At 39.0% G+C, this 19,835-nt stretch overlaps 1 protein-coding gene across 9 annotated transcripts in view; it reads right to left on the bottom strand.

Annotated features, from left to right (window-relative positions):
- IRAG2 (inositol 1,4,5-triphosphate receptor associated 2) overlaps positions 1-19,835 on the bottom strand; it is a 59,749-nt gene that overhangs the window by 8,452 nt on the left and 31,462 nt on the right. For all 9 annotated transcript variants that reach the window (XM_017864503.1, XM_017864504.1, XM_017864505.1 and 6 more), the window contains 6 exons: positions 16,626-16,696; positions 11,982-12,039; positions 10,518-10,581; positions 10,405-10,432; positions 9,998-10,138; positions 3,128-3,262 (listed from right to left, as the gene is read on the bottom strand). In XM_017864503.1, the coding sequence (XP_017719992.1) occupies positions 3,128-3,262; positions 9,998-10,138; positions 10,405-10,432; positions 10,518-10,581; positions 11,982-12,039; positions 16,626-16,696 (497 nt within the window). The remainder of the gene's footprint in view (positions 1-3,127; positions 3,263-9,997; positions 10,139-10,404; positions 10,433-10,517; positions 10,582-11,981; positions 12,040-16,625; positions 16,697-19,835) is intronic.

Raw genomic sequence — 19,835 nt, 5'->3', positions numbered from 1 at the left:
CTTCCTTCCTTCCTTCCTTTCTTCTTTCACAATAGACATCCTAGTGGGTGTGAAGTGGTATCTCATCGTGGTTTTGATTTGCATTTTCCTAATACATATAAGGATGTTAAACATCTTTTTACCTGCTTATTGACCATTTGTATATCTTCTTTGAAGAAATGTCTATTGAAGTCTTTGGCCCCCCCCTTTTTTTTTTTCAGAAAGAGTTTTGCTCTTGTTGCCCAGGCTGGCGTGCAGTGGCACAATCTTGGCTCACTGCAACCTCTGCCTCCCGAGTTCCAGTGATTTTCCTGCCTCAGTCTCCTGAGTAGCTGAGATTACAGGTGTGTGCCACCACGCCTGGCTAATTTTTGTATTTTTAGTAAATGAGGTTTTGCCATGTTGGTCAGGCTAGTCTCAAACTCCTGACCTCGTGATCTGCCCGCCTTAGCCTCCCAAAGTGCTGGGATTACAGGCATGAGCCACTGCACCTGGCCACACATCCTTTCAAACCACAGTAAGACATTGGGTTTTACTCCAAGTAAAGTGAGGACCTTTAGGACATTGAACCAAAAAGTAACACAATCTAAGTTTTAAAAGGATTACTGTGGCTCCTTTTTTAAGAACAGACTATGTTGGGAGGAGGGATTGGAATTGGATGGAAGCAGGGAGACCATATAGGAACCTATTGCATTAATCTGGACAAAATAGAATGGAGGCTTAGATCAAGATGGTAACAGTCGAAAGGGAAATAAGTGGTTGAATTCTGAATATATTCTGACAATTCAGCCAATAGGGTTTCTGTAGAATTTAATGTGAAGTGAGAGAGAAAGGTGTTGAGCATTACTCCAAGTCCCTCTGCCCCTATTTTGGCCTGAGCAACTAAAAGGACAGAGCTGCCTTTGAGTGAAGTAAGGAGCTTATGCATGGGGTAAGGTTTGGCGGGGAGACCATGAACACTTCAGTTTTGAATGTTAGGTTTGAGGTTATAAAACATCCAAGTGGGATTGTTGAGTCAGCAGTAGCATACCCTGGTCTGGAGCTCAGGGGAGTAGATTAGGCTAAACATATGAATTTGAGGGTCCTCAGGTGACTGCACGGGATCACAGGGGGACAGCGTGCACATGGAGATCAGATGCGCACGAGTGGAGTCCCGCGGCTCTTCAATATTCAGAGGTCTGAGAGAAGGGGTAGGACTGCAGGAAGCCTGGAAGGAGCAGTGTGTGATGTACAGAAAAGCCAGGGGACGTGATGTCTGGAAGTTAAGTGAGGAAAGCATTTCCAGGAAGAGGAAGACATCAGCCATGCCAGATGAGGACTGAGAAACTGAATTTTGTAATGTGGAGGTCACTAGTGACCTTGGAAAAATCTGCTTTGTGGAAGCAAAAGGCTGATTTAGATTGGGTTTGAGAGAATATGGGAGGAGGAAGACTGCACATAGTGAGTACCATTCTGTCGAGGTTTGCTGTAAGTGGGAACAGAGAAACAGGGTGGTGGCCAGAAAAGAAAGGATGAAAGGTTATTTTGTGTTTGTTTTGTGTTATTATTCCCATCTAGAAAACAACATATTATTTGTGTGCTGATAGAAATGGTTCAGTAGAGTGGAGAAAATGTAAAAGAAGAAAAGTCAGGAGAATTTGGTCCCATGACTCAGTAAATTAGTGGGGAAGGCTCCCATTTACAGGGGGGAAGGCTGACCTTGGATAGAGTTAGAGACAATGCATCTTTAGGAACAAGAGCAAGGGAGTGTGTAAGGGTTCACACGCCGGGAGGCTTTGTGGCAGTTTCCTTTGATTGTCCCAGTTTCCTCAGTGAGGTTGGAAGCAAAGTCATTACCTGTGTTTGAGAGAGAATATGGGGAAAGACATGATAGTGGTTTGAGGAGAAAGGAAAGGGTGGGAAACTGATATTTGAGAGAGAAGGAGGGTGATTGAGCGGAAGCCCCACAGACCCACTTGAGGTTGGTGATAATGAATTCAAAGAGAAACAGGTCAGCATGGGAATGTGATATTTTCCAGCTCTGCAGGCATGAGAGGGAGAAACAGATTTACTTGTAGATTCGCCAAATGAGTAAGACAAAGCACGAAAGGGAAAAGTGTTGAGGGGTCATGCAAGGTAGTGAAAACTATGTTTAACTGTGGAGTATAAGCTTGGCCAGGAAAGCAGGGTGGCCAACAATAGCGTGAGGGACAGCGAAAAGGTGTGAGGGGCCAGAGATTGATACAAGAACTAAATATCTTCATCGTGGAAGCGCAACAGATAATACCTAAAACTGAAAATAAATCACTAAATGACAGCATGAGCATGTTATTTAAAAATGTGAATGCAAATACAAAACAAATAAGACAAAAGAGTTGAAAGTTGTTTCTCTGGATCATGGAAAATTAGTAAGGCTTATAGAGCTGATTGACCTTTTAAAAAACTATGTGCATATATAACTTTAGTAAAAATGAAACCAAGAATAACAGTATTCTCTAGTGAGGGGTTAAAAAGGAGCTAAGTGGTAGAAATATATAACAAACGATCAAACTAAAATTACCACCACAATTAAATTTCTCCTTAAGAAAATATATTTTTAAAAAAGTCTGCTTAGGTATAGATTTTAAAAATTCATACCTCCCCAGGTGTGCCCACAAAGAAATTTTGGAATTCTACTTCTCTAAGGACAAGTACACACAGATGCATATACAAGGATATTTACTGTAATATTGTTTATAACAGAAAAATATCAAGAACATCCTGAAATGATTGAATACAAAGAATTGGTTAAATAATTTATGTCTACTCAACCAGTAGGATACCATAAAATGGTGATATGTGCATATATATTTATATCACACAGAAAGTTACCTATGTTATATGATGAATAAAAAGCAGATTATGATACTATATAAGGGATTATAAACACTATATATAACACTATACATCTTGAAGAATATATCACAAAATTTTTATGATTGTCACTGGCTCGTGTTATTAGATTTGTTTTTACATTTATTTGTACATTCCATTTTTTTCTATATTAAACACATGTCTTATACAACAAAAGTATTTTAAAACTTATTCCTAGAAATGAGAAATCCACAGTCTCAGGAAAATGAATCTTTTTTGTAATTTCATTCTAACCAGAGAAATGAAGACAGGTTACCTGATTAATGGCTCCCAACATCTCAGCCCTACTGGTCACTCGTGCTGTGCACTGGCTAAGAAACTTTATACTCTTCTCCAGCTTCTTAATGATTTCCTGTGTCTGGTTGTCATCTTCACACAGAGATGTTAAAGACTGTACAGAAAACAGCATATTAAAAGATATCCAAAACAAGCATTCAGCGAGTGATTCTAACACTGACTAAGTTGCAAATGTGGATGACATTCTAATCTCAATTATTTCGGTGGAAGATGAAAAGAAGCAGCAAAGGCCAATAATGAATGATACTGATATATTATTATCTGTGTTGGGTACTGGGTAGATATATGCAGGTGATCACAAATCTTTCATGTCTGTTCTTTTTTATTTACTTCCCAGATTTGCCACATCTTTCTTTCTATAGCCAATAGGATGGGCTACAATTAATTGACAATGGTAAAGAGACTATGCTTATAAAAGAGGTGAATATCATATAAGGAGCATAGGTTGGAATTTTAAGAAATGTAACCAAGCATACTGGAATTAAAAATGTCTCTGACAACTATGCTTGTTCTTCCATGAATGATAAAGTATGATTGGGATGGCTAGGTGAATATACATTCATTGCCTTATGAATTTTCCTCTCAATCCTGTGCCCTTTACACAATATGATGCCCTTCCTGATGAACATCCTTCTCACCAGAGTACAGACAGGATTAAGTGAATAACAGATTTGGAAGCAGACATGACACTGCTCATTACCTATGTGATTGTGAGCAAGTTTCTAAAACTTTCCCAAATCTAAAACAACATGAATTATAAGAGACACCATGATTTTGTATATCATTAAGAAAGAAAAGGCTGTCAATAAAACCATTAGGCACTACCAGCTATAAATTGCATCATAATTTTAGAAATGTTAAAAAAAAAATTCAACCTTTCTGATTTGCTGTTTCCTCATCTGTCCGATCAGGACCATCACATATCCTCTCCAGGAATACTGTCATATGAGAGGTAAGAGATGCTTGTTGCACATTTGGTGCTCAATGAAGGACAACCACTTTTGAAACAGACAGACATGTATAAGTTGTAGTTAGAGAGTTGCTAACCAACTAGAATGGCAATTGTCAGACTGCAGTTTCTTAAGTGGTTTAAACCACCACCCCCAGTTGGGAAGGAAAGAGCAGATGTTAATTGTTAGCAAAACAGAGTATGGTCAACCAGGATTAAGCCATGAAGAAATAGAGAATCTGAACAGGCGCATAACTAGTAAGAAGATTGAATCAGTAATCAAACATCACCCAAAAAGAAAATCCATGACTGAATGGCTTCACTAGGGAATTCTACCAAACATTTAAAGAATTAATGCCAGTCTTCATAAAACTCTTCCCAAAAATTGAAGAGGAATACTTCCCAGCTCATTCCATGAAGTCCACATTACCTTAATGCCAAAGCCAGAAAAAGACATTAAAGAAAAAAAACTATAGACCAGTATCTCTGATAAATATTAATGTAAACATTCTCAACAAAATACTAGTAGACTGAATTCAACAGCACATAAAAAGGATTATACATCATGTACAAGTAGGATTTATTTCTATATTGTAAGGGTGATTTAACATATGAAAATCAATCAGTATAATATACCACATTAACAAAAAGGAGGACAAAAGCCATATGGTCATTTCAACTGATGCAGAAAAAGCATGTGATAAGATTGAACACACTTTTCTGATTAAAAAACACAAAACTAGGAATACTAACAAAAGGTGTGAAAACCACACAGATTATTTTTACTGTCACTGAAGTGCTAATCAAGAAAACTAGAAATAGAAGAAAATTTCCTTAACCTAATAAAAGTTATATATGAAAACCCCACTACAATTATACTCAGTGGTGAAAGACTAAAAGCTTACTCCTTAAGGTCAGGAACAAGGTGAAGATGCCCACTGTCACCACTATTATTCAACATAGTACTGGAAGTTCTAGCCAGAACAATTAGGCAAGGAAAATAATGAAACGTTATCCAAATCAGAAAGGAAGAAGTAAAATTATTTCTGTTTGTAGATGATATGATCTCATACATAGTAAACACTAAAAATTCCACCAAAAAATCTGTTAGAACTAATACACACATTCAACAGAATTGTAGGGTACACAATTAACACAAAAAATTAGTTGTCTTTCTACACACTAACAATTTCCAAAAAGGAAATCAAGAAAACAATTCCCTTTACAATAGCATCAAAATGAATAAAATACTTAGGAATATACCTAACAAAGGAGATAAAAGAGTTGTACACTGAAAACCACAAAACATTGCTGAAAAAAATTAAAGAAGACATAAATAAATGGAAAGACATCCTGTGTTCAAGGGTTGGTAGACCTAATTTTGTTAAGGTATCTATACTACCCAAAGTGATATACAGATTCAAGGGTGTCTCTATCAAAATCTCAATGGCATTTTTTTTTTTTTTTTTTTGCAGAAATAGAAAAATTTATCCCAAAATTCATATGGAATCTAAAGGGACCCTAATAGCCAAAACACTTTTGAAAAAGAAAAAGGAGGAGGGCTCACGCTTCCTAATTTTAAAACATATTACAATGCTACAATAATTAAAACAGTGTGGTACTGGCATAAAAACAGACATATAGACCAATGGAATAGAATTAAAAGTCCAGAAATAAATGTATATGAAATGACCTTCAACCAGGGTGCCAAGAATGCACAATGAGGAAAGGATGGTCTCTTCAACAAAATATTGCTGAGAAAACTCGATATCCACATACAAAAGAATGAATTTGGAACCTTACCTTACATCATATATAAAAACTAAAAATGGATTAAATACCTAAAAGTAAGACCCCAAACTAGAAAACTTCTAGAAGAAAACATAAGGGAAAAGCTTCAGGACATTGGTTTTGGCAATGATTTCTTGGATATAACACCGAGAGCACAGATAACAACAGTGAAAATAGACGAATGGAACTACATCAGATTTAAAAGTCTTTATGCATCAAAGGACCCAGTCAACAGAAAAAGCAACCTATAGAATGGGAGAAAATATTTTCAAACCATACAACTGATAAGGGGTTAATAGCCACAATATACAAAGAACTTCTGTAACTCAACAATTAAAAATCCAAATAACTCAATTAAAAAATGGAAAGAGAGTGGCCTGAAGGCCCTGCCACATTGAGTGCAGCCTCCCGGGCATGCAGGTCCATGATATTCAAAGAACATTTTATGAAGAACACATTCTGTGAAAGATAAAGCTTGTCAAAAGTGCAAGCCTACCAATGTGTTTGATTTTCCTATATAATTCTGCTGTCTGAAGAATTGGCAGGCTTGCTGAAAATAAGAAAGATGAAGAACCTTGTGAAACCTTTGTTCTTCCTTTACACAGCCCATCTATGTATGCCAATGAAGAATTCTCCAAATATTGTAGATTATCTATCACTTCAACTCCTCCAGGAAAAGAAGCAAAAAGAAGCTCAAGCACTTCTGAAAATGAAGGAAGTGAAAATGAATCTGCAAAAATGAGTGCAAAAAAGCCAGGAAGAAAACTCAAACCCATTAGCAATGAGTCTGAAAGCACTGAAGAAAGTGATGTGAGAAGAAAAGTTAAATCAGTGGAGAAAATAAGGACCCAACAACACAAGGCTATTCCAACTGCAGCATCTTCAGACCTTTCAGAGAAACCAGCTGACTCAGTCACTTCCAAAAGATAGGACCCATTAGTGCCCAGCCATCTGTTGAAAAAGACACACTGACAACAGAAAGTCAAGCAAAAACTCAGAAAAAAAGGGAATACATCTTATGGCAAAAGGAAAGTATCAAGAAGTGAAGCCATAGTCTCAGATATTTCCAACATTGTGCATATTTAGTGTCTAGAAGGAAAGAAGACCAACAACATCATGGAATTGAATATTGTTTTGCCTGCATTTGAGAAAACCCTCGTCTAGTATCAACATAGAATAGAATCTAAAATTTGTAAGAAAGCCATCAATAAATTTTATTTTAATAGTAAATAAGAACTCAACAAAATATTTTAAAAGTCCAGATATTGAAAATCTGAAAAGAAGAATGCTAAGGTAATTTCAGATATCAAAAAGAAATGGCAGTGTTTGACTGATGTCCAGGATGAACTGCTTTGGTTAGAGCCACCAAATGAAGCAACTACAAACAAAATATTATGAACATATATTTCTCTCTCCTAAGGGAGAGAACAGTCTTCCCTTAGGAACGCAGCTATTTCTTATTTAATTCAAAACAACTTCATCAGAAGTATTCAGATGTTCAGGAGAAAGAACCAAACGTAAAGGAAACATATGATTCAACCAGCCTTCCAGGTGTTATTTAAAGCAGGAACACTTTTGGGAGCTGAAAACCATCTGTAAAATATCAACCATCAATGAGAGAAGTTCCTCCACCAGGAATGAGAGACCAGTCTACTAAAATATGCCTACAGAAAATTACTTTATGCTACATGTACATATAGATAATCACTGTACTTTTTTTTTTTTTTTTTTTTTTTTTTTTTTGAGATAGAGTCTTGACACAGTCGGCCCCAGCAAGACAAGAGCAACACAAGATCTCAGCTCACTGCAACCTCCACCTCCTGAGTTCAAGCGATTCTCCTGTCTCGGCCTCTCAAGTAGCTGAGATTATAGGTGTGTGCCACCATACCAAGTTAATTTTTTTTTCTTTTTTAAGACAGAGTTTCACTCTTATTGCCCAGGCTGAGTACAGTGGTGTGATCTCAGCTGACTGCAACCTCTGCCTCCTATATTCAAGTGATTCTCCTGCCTCAGCCTCCTGAGTAGCTGGGACTACAGGTGCCCTCCACCACGACTGGCTAATTTTTGTATTTTTAGTAGAGACAGTGTTTCACCATGTTGGCCAGGCTGGTCTCAAACTCCTGACCTCAGATGATCTGCCCGCCTTGGCCTCCCAAAGTGTTGGGATTACAGGCATGAGCCACCGCGCCCAGTCCCAGTTAATTTTTGTATTTTTAATAGAGACAGGGTTTCACCATGTTGGCCAGGCTGATGTCAAACTCCTGACCTCAGGTGATCTGCCCACCTCAGTCTCCCGAAGTGCTGGGATTATAGGAGTGAGCCACCGTGCCCAGCCCTGCAACTGTACTTTTATAAATAAATTTTTTTTCTGCAAAGAAAATAGAAAGGGACTTTAATAGATATTTTTCCAAAGATGATATACAAATGGCCAACAAGCACATAAAAAGATGCACAATATCATTATCCATTAGAGAAATATAAACCACACCACAATAAGATACCACTTCACACCCATTAGGGTGGCTATCATAAAATCAAACAGAAAATAACAAGTGTTGGTGAAGATTTGGAGAAACCGGAACCTTTGTGCACTTGTTAGTAACAATCTAAAATGATAGAGCTGCTATGAAAAACAGTACAGTGGTTTCTAAAAAATTAAAAATAGAATTACTATATGACCTAGCAAGCCCACTCCTGAATCCAGATATACTCAAAAGAACTATAAGCAAGGTCTCCAAGGGTCTCCAAGAGATATTTACACACCTATGTTTCTAACAGCACTATTCACAATAGCCAAGAAGTGGACGCAACCCAAATGTCCATCAATGGATGAATAGATAAGCAAAAATTGATAGCTACAAGAGAATTTTATTAAGCCTTAAAAGAGAAGGAAATCCACTCACATGCTATAATATGGATAAGCCTTGAAGACATTATACTAAGTGAAATAAGCCAGTTACAAAAGACAAGTAATGTATGAATCCACTTATGCAAGTCCCTCAAGTAGTCAAATTCATAGTCAGTAGGATAATGGTTGCCAGGGGATGGGGTAAGGAGGAAAAGGGAAATTAACAGGTACAGAGTTTCAAGATCTGTTTTGCAACAATGTAAATAAACCTACATTGAACTGTGCACTTGAAGATGTTCAAGATGATAAATTTTATGTTACATATTTTATCACAGTAAAAAATAACATGATTCTTTTCCATGGTTTCTGAATTTTAATGTCCATCCAAAACTAAGCCTACTAATTTTCCAGCTCATCTCTAAATGTATGGTAACTTCACTATATGGAAGGATAATAGTAGTTGTTACACTCCTATGCACCCCCATTCTTCTCTCAGTACCCTATAGCAGGCTTGCCCATCATCTGCAAGACTGAATCAGTTACCATTCCCTTTCCTCAGTTAATCATAAATGGAAAAAACTCAATTCTCTTCTTTGAAGCTGAAAATTGATATTATTTCCTATTGCTCAGTTTTCTGCATGATTCCTCTTCTGCCTGAAATTTGAAAATCCAGAGAAAAGGCAGATGACTCATGCAACCTACTTTAAAAGACATTTTCATTTTATTGCTGATACTCTATTAGTGAAACTTTTATTTCAGCCTGGTCCTGCATTTTTACTTTCTATGATTCCCATTTGGGTCAGGCAGAGCTTGGTACCTGGTACCGGTTTGGGTCATACAAGTAATTTCATATGTACTTATGAAAGTGTTATTAAAAATATGACCAGATGTTTTCTGTGGGTGTTTTTTGTTTTGTTTTTGAGACAGGGTCTCACTTTGTCACCCAAGCTGGTATGCAATGGTGTGATTATAGCTCCCTGCAATCTCCAACTCCTGGGCTCAAATGATCCTCCTGCCTCAGCCTCCCAAGTCTGGGACTACAGGCACGCACCACCACATCTGGCTTTTTTTTTTTTTTTTTTTGTAGAGAAGGGGTCTCACTATGTTACCCAGGCTGATCTTGAACTCCTGGCCTCAAGTGATCCTCCTGCCTTGGCCTCCAAAAGTGCTGGGATTATATGTGTGAGCCACTGTGCCTGGCTTAGACCAAATGTTTATATCCCAAATGTTCTGATTCTCACCTCTAATAGTTTTAAACAGTTAGTGATTTCTTTCTTCAAATTTTCTTCTGCCAAGTCACGGGACCTCTCTTCAAGCTTCACTCTCTTCTCCAAGGTAAACCAGTCACACTTAAATCCCAAAGATAATCTGAGAAATTCTGCCTATTGTCAAAATAATGTGAGGGTGAGGAGGAGGAGAGAAAACTGGATGTGGTCAGATGTTTCAGTTTAATACTGTTTTATACAGAGGCATTTCTTTCTGCCCCCAGCAACATAATGCTGACATGCACAGGGTTCACCTGCACTGAGTCACAGCCAAGCCAGACAGACACCGAACATATGAGAGCTTGTGCCAAAGCATGAAGTGACTGTAGCAGGCGAGTCTGGAACACTTCTTTAAAAGGAAAAAAAAATTGCTTTAAACTCACCTCCACCTCCTTCTCATTAGCAGAAGTGCTGTAGGATAAGACAAAAAAAATATTTGAACATAATCCAACAGAAAAATAAAACATGTTAACATGCTACATGAAGAAGCACTTACTTCTCACTTTGTCTAAAGTTAACCGATTTCACAGTGGTTACAGGAAGAGGGGAAACCACAGAGTCTATTAAAAGACAATAAAATATTATTTGGTTAAAAAGGCTTAACATGTAAAAGCACATTTGATCTAATGTTATATCTCCACTAAACAAAAGTATTTCATTTAAATATGTCTGAGATGATAGCCAGCTAATAATGTGTGCACTTAAATTATAATGTTATGCTAAGCTATTGGGATCACAATGACATTAAAATCATTGGTTTATACCTCAGCATGTGAATAGTCTTTCGGACTGAAAGATGTCTCAGAATCAAGCGAGAGGCCAATTTGTTCTCTTTGCATTTGCATGTTTGTTATACTTGATCCCATGGCTAAAAGCCTAAACTTCCTACTGGTATCCTGGTTCTTCTTTGGATTGAGGCTTTATTAATAGTAGCAGCAACAGTAGTAGTAATAACAATACTGGTAACAATAACAGTGACAATAAACATGGCATCAACCATGGCTTTATTATATGGCCAGTCCCAGAGCAAAGCATTTTACACATATGATTTTATCACAACTTTACCAAGAACTATGTATTAGTTATTAAGAGCATTGGATTTAAAGTCAAACAAACTTGGTTTAAATCTGAGCTTTGTTTGAATCTTACAGTTATGTGATCTTGAACAAGTCACAAACTCATTAAGCCATCTACAAGATAAGACTGACAATTTCTTTATCATATTAACTAACTTTTATGAGAACTTTGGGGCCACTTTTCTAAGTGCTTCATACATATTCATTTATTCAATCCTCACAGCAAATCTTCTGTTGTAGATACTCTTATTGTTCACATTTTACAGGCTAGGCAACTGAATCACAATTTACCACCTCACATAGTATTTGGAGGACTAAATAAAACTATGCACACGAAGTTAGCCTAGTTCTTAGCATAGAATGGATTCTCAGTTAAGTGTACTTTCCTTCTCTTCATTTTCCTCTTGCAAATGAGAAAATCGAGACTTGAGATTAAGTAACTTTCCAAGATCACATAGCTAGTCAGAGATTGATCCCATGTAAAGTCTCTATTTTTCCAAAGCCTGAACTCTATCCACTATTCCATCCTAATGGAGGTAGGCTAAGGGGGAAAGCATATTAGCACTTATTCTGTAAATAGTGGCTTTACTTTTAGATGGGATACGGAAAAAGAACTCAAAGTAGACCATAGAATTTGCTACCAATATTGACTTGGTTCTTAGTTCACAATAGAGCACCAGTTATTACAAATTTTCTGGGATCGAACAGTCAACACAATGCAAATGTGGCTGTTTGAAAATGATACAAATGGAATCAATAATTGGTCCTACTGACCTTATCCAGAGATGCTGAATTTGTGATATACCTTTATTCGGACAGATTTCACCCACAAAATATCAGTAGAGAACAAAATTCGCATGGGGATTGAGAGAAACATTCCTTACCTCCTGAAGCACGTTCTTTTTTATGTTCTTCTATTGTTTCTGGTTCCTCTTTGGCTTTCTAAAATCATAAGATTTTACCGCTGTACATAAGTGGAAATACTTCATAACCAGTCATTTTCCTACTTCCTGTCCTCTCCTAAGCCTACTCTGACAAAAACACTCTATAACAGCAGTCCCCAACCTTTTTGGTACCAGGGACCGGTTTCCTGGAAGACGGTTTATCCACGGGGTGGGGTGAGGGGAAATAGTTTCGGGAGGAAACTGTTCCACCTCAGCTCATCAGGCGTTATTCTCCTAAGGAACATGCAATCTAGATGCCTTGCTTGCACAGTTCACAATAGGGTTCGTGGGAATGTAATGCCACCGCTGATTTGACCGGAGGCGGAGGTCAGGTGGTCATGCTCCCTGGCCTACCGCTCACTTCCTGCTGTGCGGCGCAATTCCTAACAGCCTGGAATAGGTTCTGATCCCTGGCTCAGGGACTGGGGACCCCTGCTCTACAGTTTTTAATGCTGTTAAGAAGGAAATAAAATTGGCTGCAAGGGGGCTTCCAATCTAGTTGAAGCCAAAAGCACGTAAATACATGAAAATATGCAAACATGATGCGAATTACCACAATGCAAACTAGGATTAATTGCCAAATAATGAGATAGATAAACAAGCGCTCTGAAAAGGAAGGAGACGGCCGGGCGCGGTGGCTCATGCCTGTAATCTCAGCACTTTGGGAGGCTGAGGCAGGTGGATCACCTGAGGTCAGGAGTTCAAGACCAGCCTGGCCAACATGGCGAAACCCCGTCTCTACCAAAAATACAAAAATTAGCCAGTGGCGGTGGTCCGGGCCTACAATCCCAGCTATGCTGAAGGCTGAGACAGGAGAATCACTTGAACTGGGGAGGCAGAGGTTGCAGTGAAATGAGATCATGCCACTGCATTCCAACCTAGGCAGCAGTGCAAGGCTCTGTCTCAATTAAAAAAAAAGGAAGGAGAGTGGCACCATGACAGCACGACTTTAGTAGCATGGAATTTCTGCAGACAAGGAACATGCTGAAGTTTGATGAAGAGGTAGGACTGGATGGATGAAGAGGTAAGGTGTGGGTGATATGGGGCTAGCACATGAGGCTGTCTAGATCGTTTTTGGAGAAACTGTGACAAAGATGGCTGCTAAGACAGTGTTATGTTAGGCTTTTACTGCATACAGATATGTTTTAAGGTCACATAAGGAGTTGTGTGTAGCTGCTGTTTCCAGTTCTTCCTCTCCCATTCGTGATCAATTAACTGTTCTACTCCCTTACGCAACACTCCAACGAAAGTGTTCTCACCAGCTATCTGAACTCCCTATTGCCAAATCCAGTGGATAATTTTCAATCTTTGTCTTACTTGACCTTACTATAGCATCTAAAATGATCGATACATCCCTTCTTCTTGAAGATTTTTTTTCTCTTGATTTCCCTCTTCTGACGCCCCAGCCTCACATCACTACAACAGCCACTTCCGAGTCTCCTCTGCCTTCTCCAGCAGATATTGTTAGCCATATCCTCAGTGCTCCCTTTCTTCCTGCCACAGTCCTTGGGAAATCTCATCCACACACTTGGATTTTTGCTGATAACACACAAATATATGTCAGCTTTCAAAAACCGCACAGGTGAGTTTATGAATATGGGTGTGTAGCCGTATATAAAATCTCCTTACTATCAGTGTCTCAGTTCAGCCTGAAATTTGACTTGTCTCAAACTGATCTTATTTTACCCCACAAATTCTACTCTCCTTCCTCTTTCCCTACTGTCATGTTATTCTATTCATTCTGCAGGTTAAGCCATAAGTCTGGGTATCTACCTTTTCCCATACCCCTGACATGTCATCATCTTCTGTGAATTCTACCCCTAAATATTTCTCAACTTTATCTCCTTTTCTCCACCTTCACTAAATTCATACTACCTTCATCTCATCTGAATTATTGCCATAGTATCCTAACCAGTCCCACAATGGACCAATGGCAAATTGGTCCATTATTTTAAAAAGTGTCTTTATGTCTATATTTTTTTGAGATGAGAAGGAATTTTCTTTTCTCAGAAGATTCTCCTATGAAAGACTAAAGGACTTGAATTTTATTCTGTTCGTTTTTTACTAGGGGCAACCATGTTCAGCATATGTACCAGCCAACACTACCTCCTACCTACACAGCTGGCCCTCTGTATTTGTGGGTTTGCATCTACGGATCTAACTAAAAAAAATTCTAGTTAGGCCGACAATGGTTGTATCTGTACTGAACACACACAGATTTCCTTTCTTGTCATTTTAACTATTTACATAACATTTATACTGTATTAGGTATCATAAGTAGTCTAGAGATTATTTAAAGTATATAAGAGGATGTGTTAGTGATACGGGAGGGGGCAGGGAAGTGCTGGATAGAGAAAGGCGGGGTGCCCGGTGAGGGCTCCACCCTCAGGCCTGTGCCCGCAGACCTAAGTGAGAACAGGCACTCCTGTTTCTGTGTCTGAATGTTGTATTTTCCAAGACCACTCTGGCCTACCACACCCCTCATCCTGTGCCAACATAAACCCGAGACCTTAGCAGGCACACAATACAAGCAGCTGAAGTGAGCACACAACACTGGCAGACCAGCAGACTGGCAGACTGGCAATAGTGGAACGACACGGCAGAGAAAGAGAGAAGAGGGGGGATGTCTGGATGCCAAGGGGAGCTTAGCCTGGGGCAGTCTTAGAAGAGTATGGCCTCTGGGCAGCCTGACTCCAGGGGAATGCCACCTTCCCATTCCATACCACCTTCCCACTCCATCCCCCTTTCCAGCTCCCCATCCATCTCACTGAGATCCACCTTCCACCACTCAGTAAAACCTTGCACTCATCCTTCCAGCTCATGTGTGATCTAATTCTTTTGGGACACTGAGCAACAGCTCAGGATACAGAAAGCTGTCACACTGGTGCTCTGCCCTTGTGATAAGGCCGAGGGTCCATTGAGCTAATTAACGCAAGCTGTCTGTAGATGGCAAATCTGAAAGAGCTTTGTAACACACACCCACTCAGACTATGGGAATCACAGACATTCACCCCCAGATGCTGCCAGTGGGGCACAGCCCAAAAGTGCTTGCCTTGGCCTCTGTACCTGCTGGTCTGCATGCTCCCCCTAGGGGTTTGAACTATGGGGTGACCAAGCAGGTGAGCCACACCACTGCTGCACGTCCTGCAAGGGGAATCAGGGAACTCTCCTGTTTCATTAGGTTATATGCAAATACTATGCGATTTTTATATAAGAGACTTGAGCATTCTCTGATTTTGGTATCTTTGGGGTTCTTGGAATCAATCCCCTGTGAATAACAAAGGAAACAAATGACATCATGTCACTATTCCAAATCACAAATCCAATCATTTAACTATCTTCAGAATGAAATGCTGAAAATTTTCATCTACATTTTTGCCCCAAGTCTGTGCCATGGCCTCCTCTTGAGTTAGCTTGCATGGGTCTCTGTTTCCTGCAACCAAATGCTTAACTAGAACAATGCTTGTATATTGAGGAGAAGGAAACAATAATACATACACACACACACACACCGCTCCACACATACAACAGAGGGACCAAGAAATAAGCAAGGCCCTTGAAGAATCATGAAATTAGATCCGTAGTTACTCTTTAGTGATATTAATTCATAGAAGCAGAAATGAGTCTTCTCTTTCTCTCTTTGTTTTGTTGTTGTTGTTGTTGTTGTTGTTGTTGTTTCCTTTTTGAGACAGGGTCTTGCTCTGTTGCTCAGGTTGGAGGGCAGTGGCATGCTTATGGCTCACTGCAGTCCCAACTTCCCAGGCTCAAGTGATCCATCTGCCTTGACCTCCCATATATCTGGGACAACAGTCAAGTATCACCATACCTGGCAGATTTGTTTTTATATTTTGTAGAAACAGGGTCTCCCTACGTTACCCAGGCTGGCCTTAAACTCTTAGCCTCAGGCAATCCTTCCGCCTCCATCTCCCAAAGTGCTGGGATTACAGGCATGAGCTACCACTCTGGGCCTAATGAATTTTCTCTTTAAGGAAGGAATTTAACTCTTTTCTCTCATCATTTCCAGCTATCCTTACGTTTTCTAGAACTTTACCATGCAACTGTAAAACATTCAAGGCCACTCACGTGGCACTTCCTCCGTGACATGTTTTCTGGCCTGCCATCTCAAGCATTTTTTTCTTTCAAATCACTAAGCACACTCTAATTATTCAGTAATTATCTGTTTCTTCACCTGATTAGAACACATCATTAAGATAGATAACACCGTTTTATTCAACTTCATTTATTAATGTATTCATTTATTTAAGCAGTCCTCTAATGAGAAATATTTAGCTTGTTTCCAATTGACTTTTGATGAATAAATGAGTGAGCGAATGAATGAATGAATGATAAATTAAGGTGGAACTAGGAGGTCCCAGCTCTGACCCTGTTGTGTGACTTTAGGCAAGTCACAAAAACACTTTGGCCTAACTACTTTGCCTATAAATTATTAAATTATACGAACTTCATAGTATTTTGAAAGGATAGATAAGAAAATACTTCAAAGACTACTTTGCAAACTTAAAGGGGTAGTTCTACCATTGTAAGATATCATTACCTTTGTTGTGAACATATGTATTTCCTTACCAGATTTAATATGGTTTTATCCTTACTCGCAGAGTCTTGGAATGCAGTATTGTCATGAGCTGGATTCGTGTCTGTGAGAAACAGGAAACACACACAACAGTTAGGGGAGCAGGAGCAAGTAAAAGAGAAGGTAACAGTGAGGGTGGCAATATGGGCTGTCCAGTAACTGAGAAAGGTCTTAACATATGAGACAAATGATGAACTACAAAAAATGTATACATGCCCATTGACTCAGAATTGGGATGGAGCAGCTAAGGCCGTAGAAGATTTCTTAAGAGAAGTGAACATCTGTACAAATAGCCTTCTAATAGGATTTTTTAAAAATCATTTTTTAGGCTGCTGCTGCCTTTTTTAATCGAACACATCACTGGTACAATAATAGAAAATGGAGGGCAGAAGGATGAACAATTAGTAACTTAGTAGCTTTTTTAATAGCTTAACAGATTTTCTTTCAAAATTATATATGCAAGGCAGATAACAAAAAATATGATATCCTTCTAAAACATGGTACCTTTCTAAATTAAATGTCATGAAACCAAGAAGAAAAGATGCACTTTTAACTTGTGCCATTCCTTTTGGTAATTTCTGTTTATTTGTATGTACTTTATTTGTACTGAAATGTACCGGATAATTATTCTCCTGTTTACTCAGTCCATTGTCCTACATTTAGCTCAGTGCAGGCACAAAGGTCAGCAGATACGGACAGGTTTTGTTTCTTTCTTTTTAAGAGAAACAGTATTTAAAACATGTATTATATTTGTACAATTTATATGGAACTAAGAACAAAATGGTAAGCAATTTCTTCACAGCTATACAATCAATTTTTTTCCTTATGAAAATTTTATTTTAGTTTTTGTTTTCTTCTTCTTTTTTTCTTTTCTTTTCTTTTTTTTTTTTTTTTTTGAGACAGGGTCTCACTCTGCCACCCAGGCTGGAGTGCAGTGGCACAATCTCAGCTCACTGCAACCTCCACCTCCCAGTCTCAAGCGATCCTCCCCGTTCAGCCTCCCAAGTGTCTGGGACTACAGGCATGCACCACCACGCCCAGCTAATTTTTGTAATTTTTGCAGAGAAAGGGTTTCACTATGTTGCCCAGGCTGGTCTTGAACCCCTGAGTTCAAGCAATCCTGCTGCCTCAGCCTCCCAAAGTGCTGGGATTATAGGCATGAGCACTGTGCCCAGCCCTTATTTTAGTTTTTAAAACATTTTAGGACAAGTAGTAGATTCATATGGTTCATAAATCAAAAGCATAAAACGTTTTACAGTGAAAATTTTTCCTCCCATCTATGACTTCCAGAAATCCAGTTTATCTCCCTAGACACAATGTTATTAAATTTTGTCTAGCTTTCCAGGAATATTTTAGGCATACATAAAAAATTTTTCTTTGAGACCAGCCTAGGAAACATAGTGAGATCCCATTTTCACAATTTTTTTTTTAATTAGTTGAACATGGTGGCTTGCACCTGTAGTCCCAACTACTGAGGAACCCGGGACAGGAGGATCGCTTGAGCCCAGGAGTTTGAGGCTGCAGTGAGCTATGATTGTAACACTGTACTCCAGCCTGGGCAACAGAGTAAGACCGTCCCCACGTGCACCAAAAACCAACTTTTTCTGTCCTTTTTTTCCCACAAAATTGTGTACACCATACACAACATTCTGTACTTTTTCCCCCAAGAAACAGTAGTCTTTTTATGTTATTATAAGAAAAAAGGCTCCTTATTTATGTTTTATGCCTGCATATTAGTATTCTATTACATGGATATGCAAAATATAATCTTCTATTGGTAGAAGTTCTAACTTGTTTCTAATATTTTGTTATTACAGACAATGCTGCAATAATAAGCATTTGCATATGTTATTTGGGATGTGTGTACATATTATCTATAGGATAAATTCCTAGAAAATGAATAGTTGTATCAGAGGATATATACATTCAACATTTTGATAGATATTAGAACATTTCTCTCCATTTTACAGTAGTCCTCCCTTATCCAAGGTTTAACTTTCCATGGTTTCAGTTACCTGCTGTCAACCACGGTCTGAAAATACTACATACAACAATATATGTTTGTTTTGTTTTGTTTTTTGAGATGGAGTCTCACTCTGGCGCCCAGGCTGGAGTGCAGTGGTGCAATCTCGGCTCACTGCAAGCTCCATCTCCCGGATTCAAGCCATTCTCCTGCCTCAGCCTCCCGAGTAGCTGGGACTACAGGCGCCCGCCACCTCGCCCGGCTTTTTTTTTGTATTTTTAGTAGAGACGAGGTTTCACCGTGTTAGTCAGGATGGTCTCAATCTCCTGACCTCGTGACTCGCCCGCCTCGGCCTCCCAAAGTGTTGGGATTACAGGCGTGAGCCACCGCGCCCGGCCACAATAATATTATTTTGAGAGAGAGACCACATTCACATAAGTTTTATTGCAATATATTGTCAAAATTGTTCTATTTTATTACTAGTTGTTGTTGTAAATATCTAATTCATAAAGTTATCTTAGGTATGTCTATATAGCCAAAAACATAGTGTATATAGGATTTGGCACTATCATTAGTGTTGGGACTCCACTGGCAGTCCTAGAATGCAGCCCCAGTGAATAAAAGGAGACTACTATATTTACAAAAAGTTACATTCCCTGCAGCACTTTTCTTTTGTCGTTACAACTTTACCAACAGAGTGTAATCAAATTTGTGCATCTTTGTCTATATGATAAGTCACAAATGGAACCTCGATGTATTTTTAATTAAAAGATTTACTTATTAGACGTAAGGTAGAGTATAAAGGCATTCTGTAATTAACCCATGAAATGGATTCCATTTCTGCAATTTTGTGGCTATTCTATTTTAGCACCTATATCTCAAACTTAAATGTCGACTTCAAACAACAGAATGTATTTTCCTTGGCTGGGCATAGTGGCTCATGCCTGTAATCCCAACATTTTGGGAGGCCAAGGTGGGTGGATCACGAGGTCAGGAGATCGAGACCATCCTGACTAACACGGTGAAACCCCGTCTCTACTAAAAATACAAAAAAATTAGCCGGGTGTGGTAGCGGGCACCTGTGGTCCCAGCTACTCGGGAGGCTGAGGCAGGAGAATGGCTTGAATCCGGGAGGCGGAGCTTGCAGTGAGCCGAGATGGCGCCACTGCACAGCAGCCTGGGAGACAGACCTAGAGGTCGTCTCAAAAAAAAAAAAAAAAAAAAAGAGGGAATTTTCCTT

This window comes from Rhinopithecus bieti, unplaced genomic scaffold (assembly GCF_001698545.2).
Source record: "Rhinopithecus bieti isolate Rb0 unplaced genomic scaffold, ASM169854v2 scaffold_72161, whole genome shotgun sequence".
Classification (NCBI taxonomy): domain Eukaryota; kingdom Metazoa; phylum Chordata; class Mammalia; order Primates; family Cercopithecidae; genus Rhinopithecus; species Rhinopithecus bieti.
This window is presented reverse-complemented; position numbering and strand designations above follow the sequence as displayed.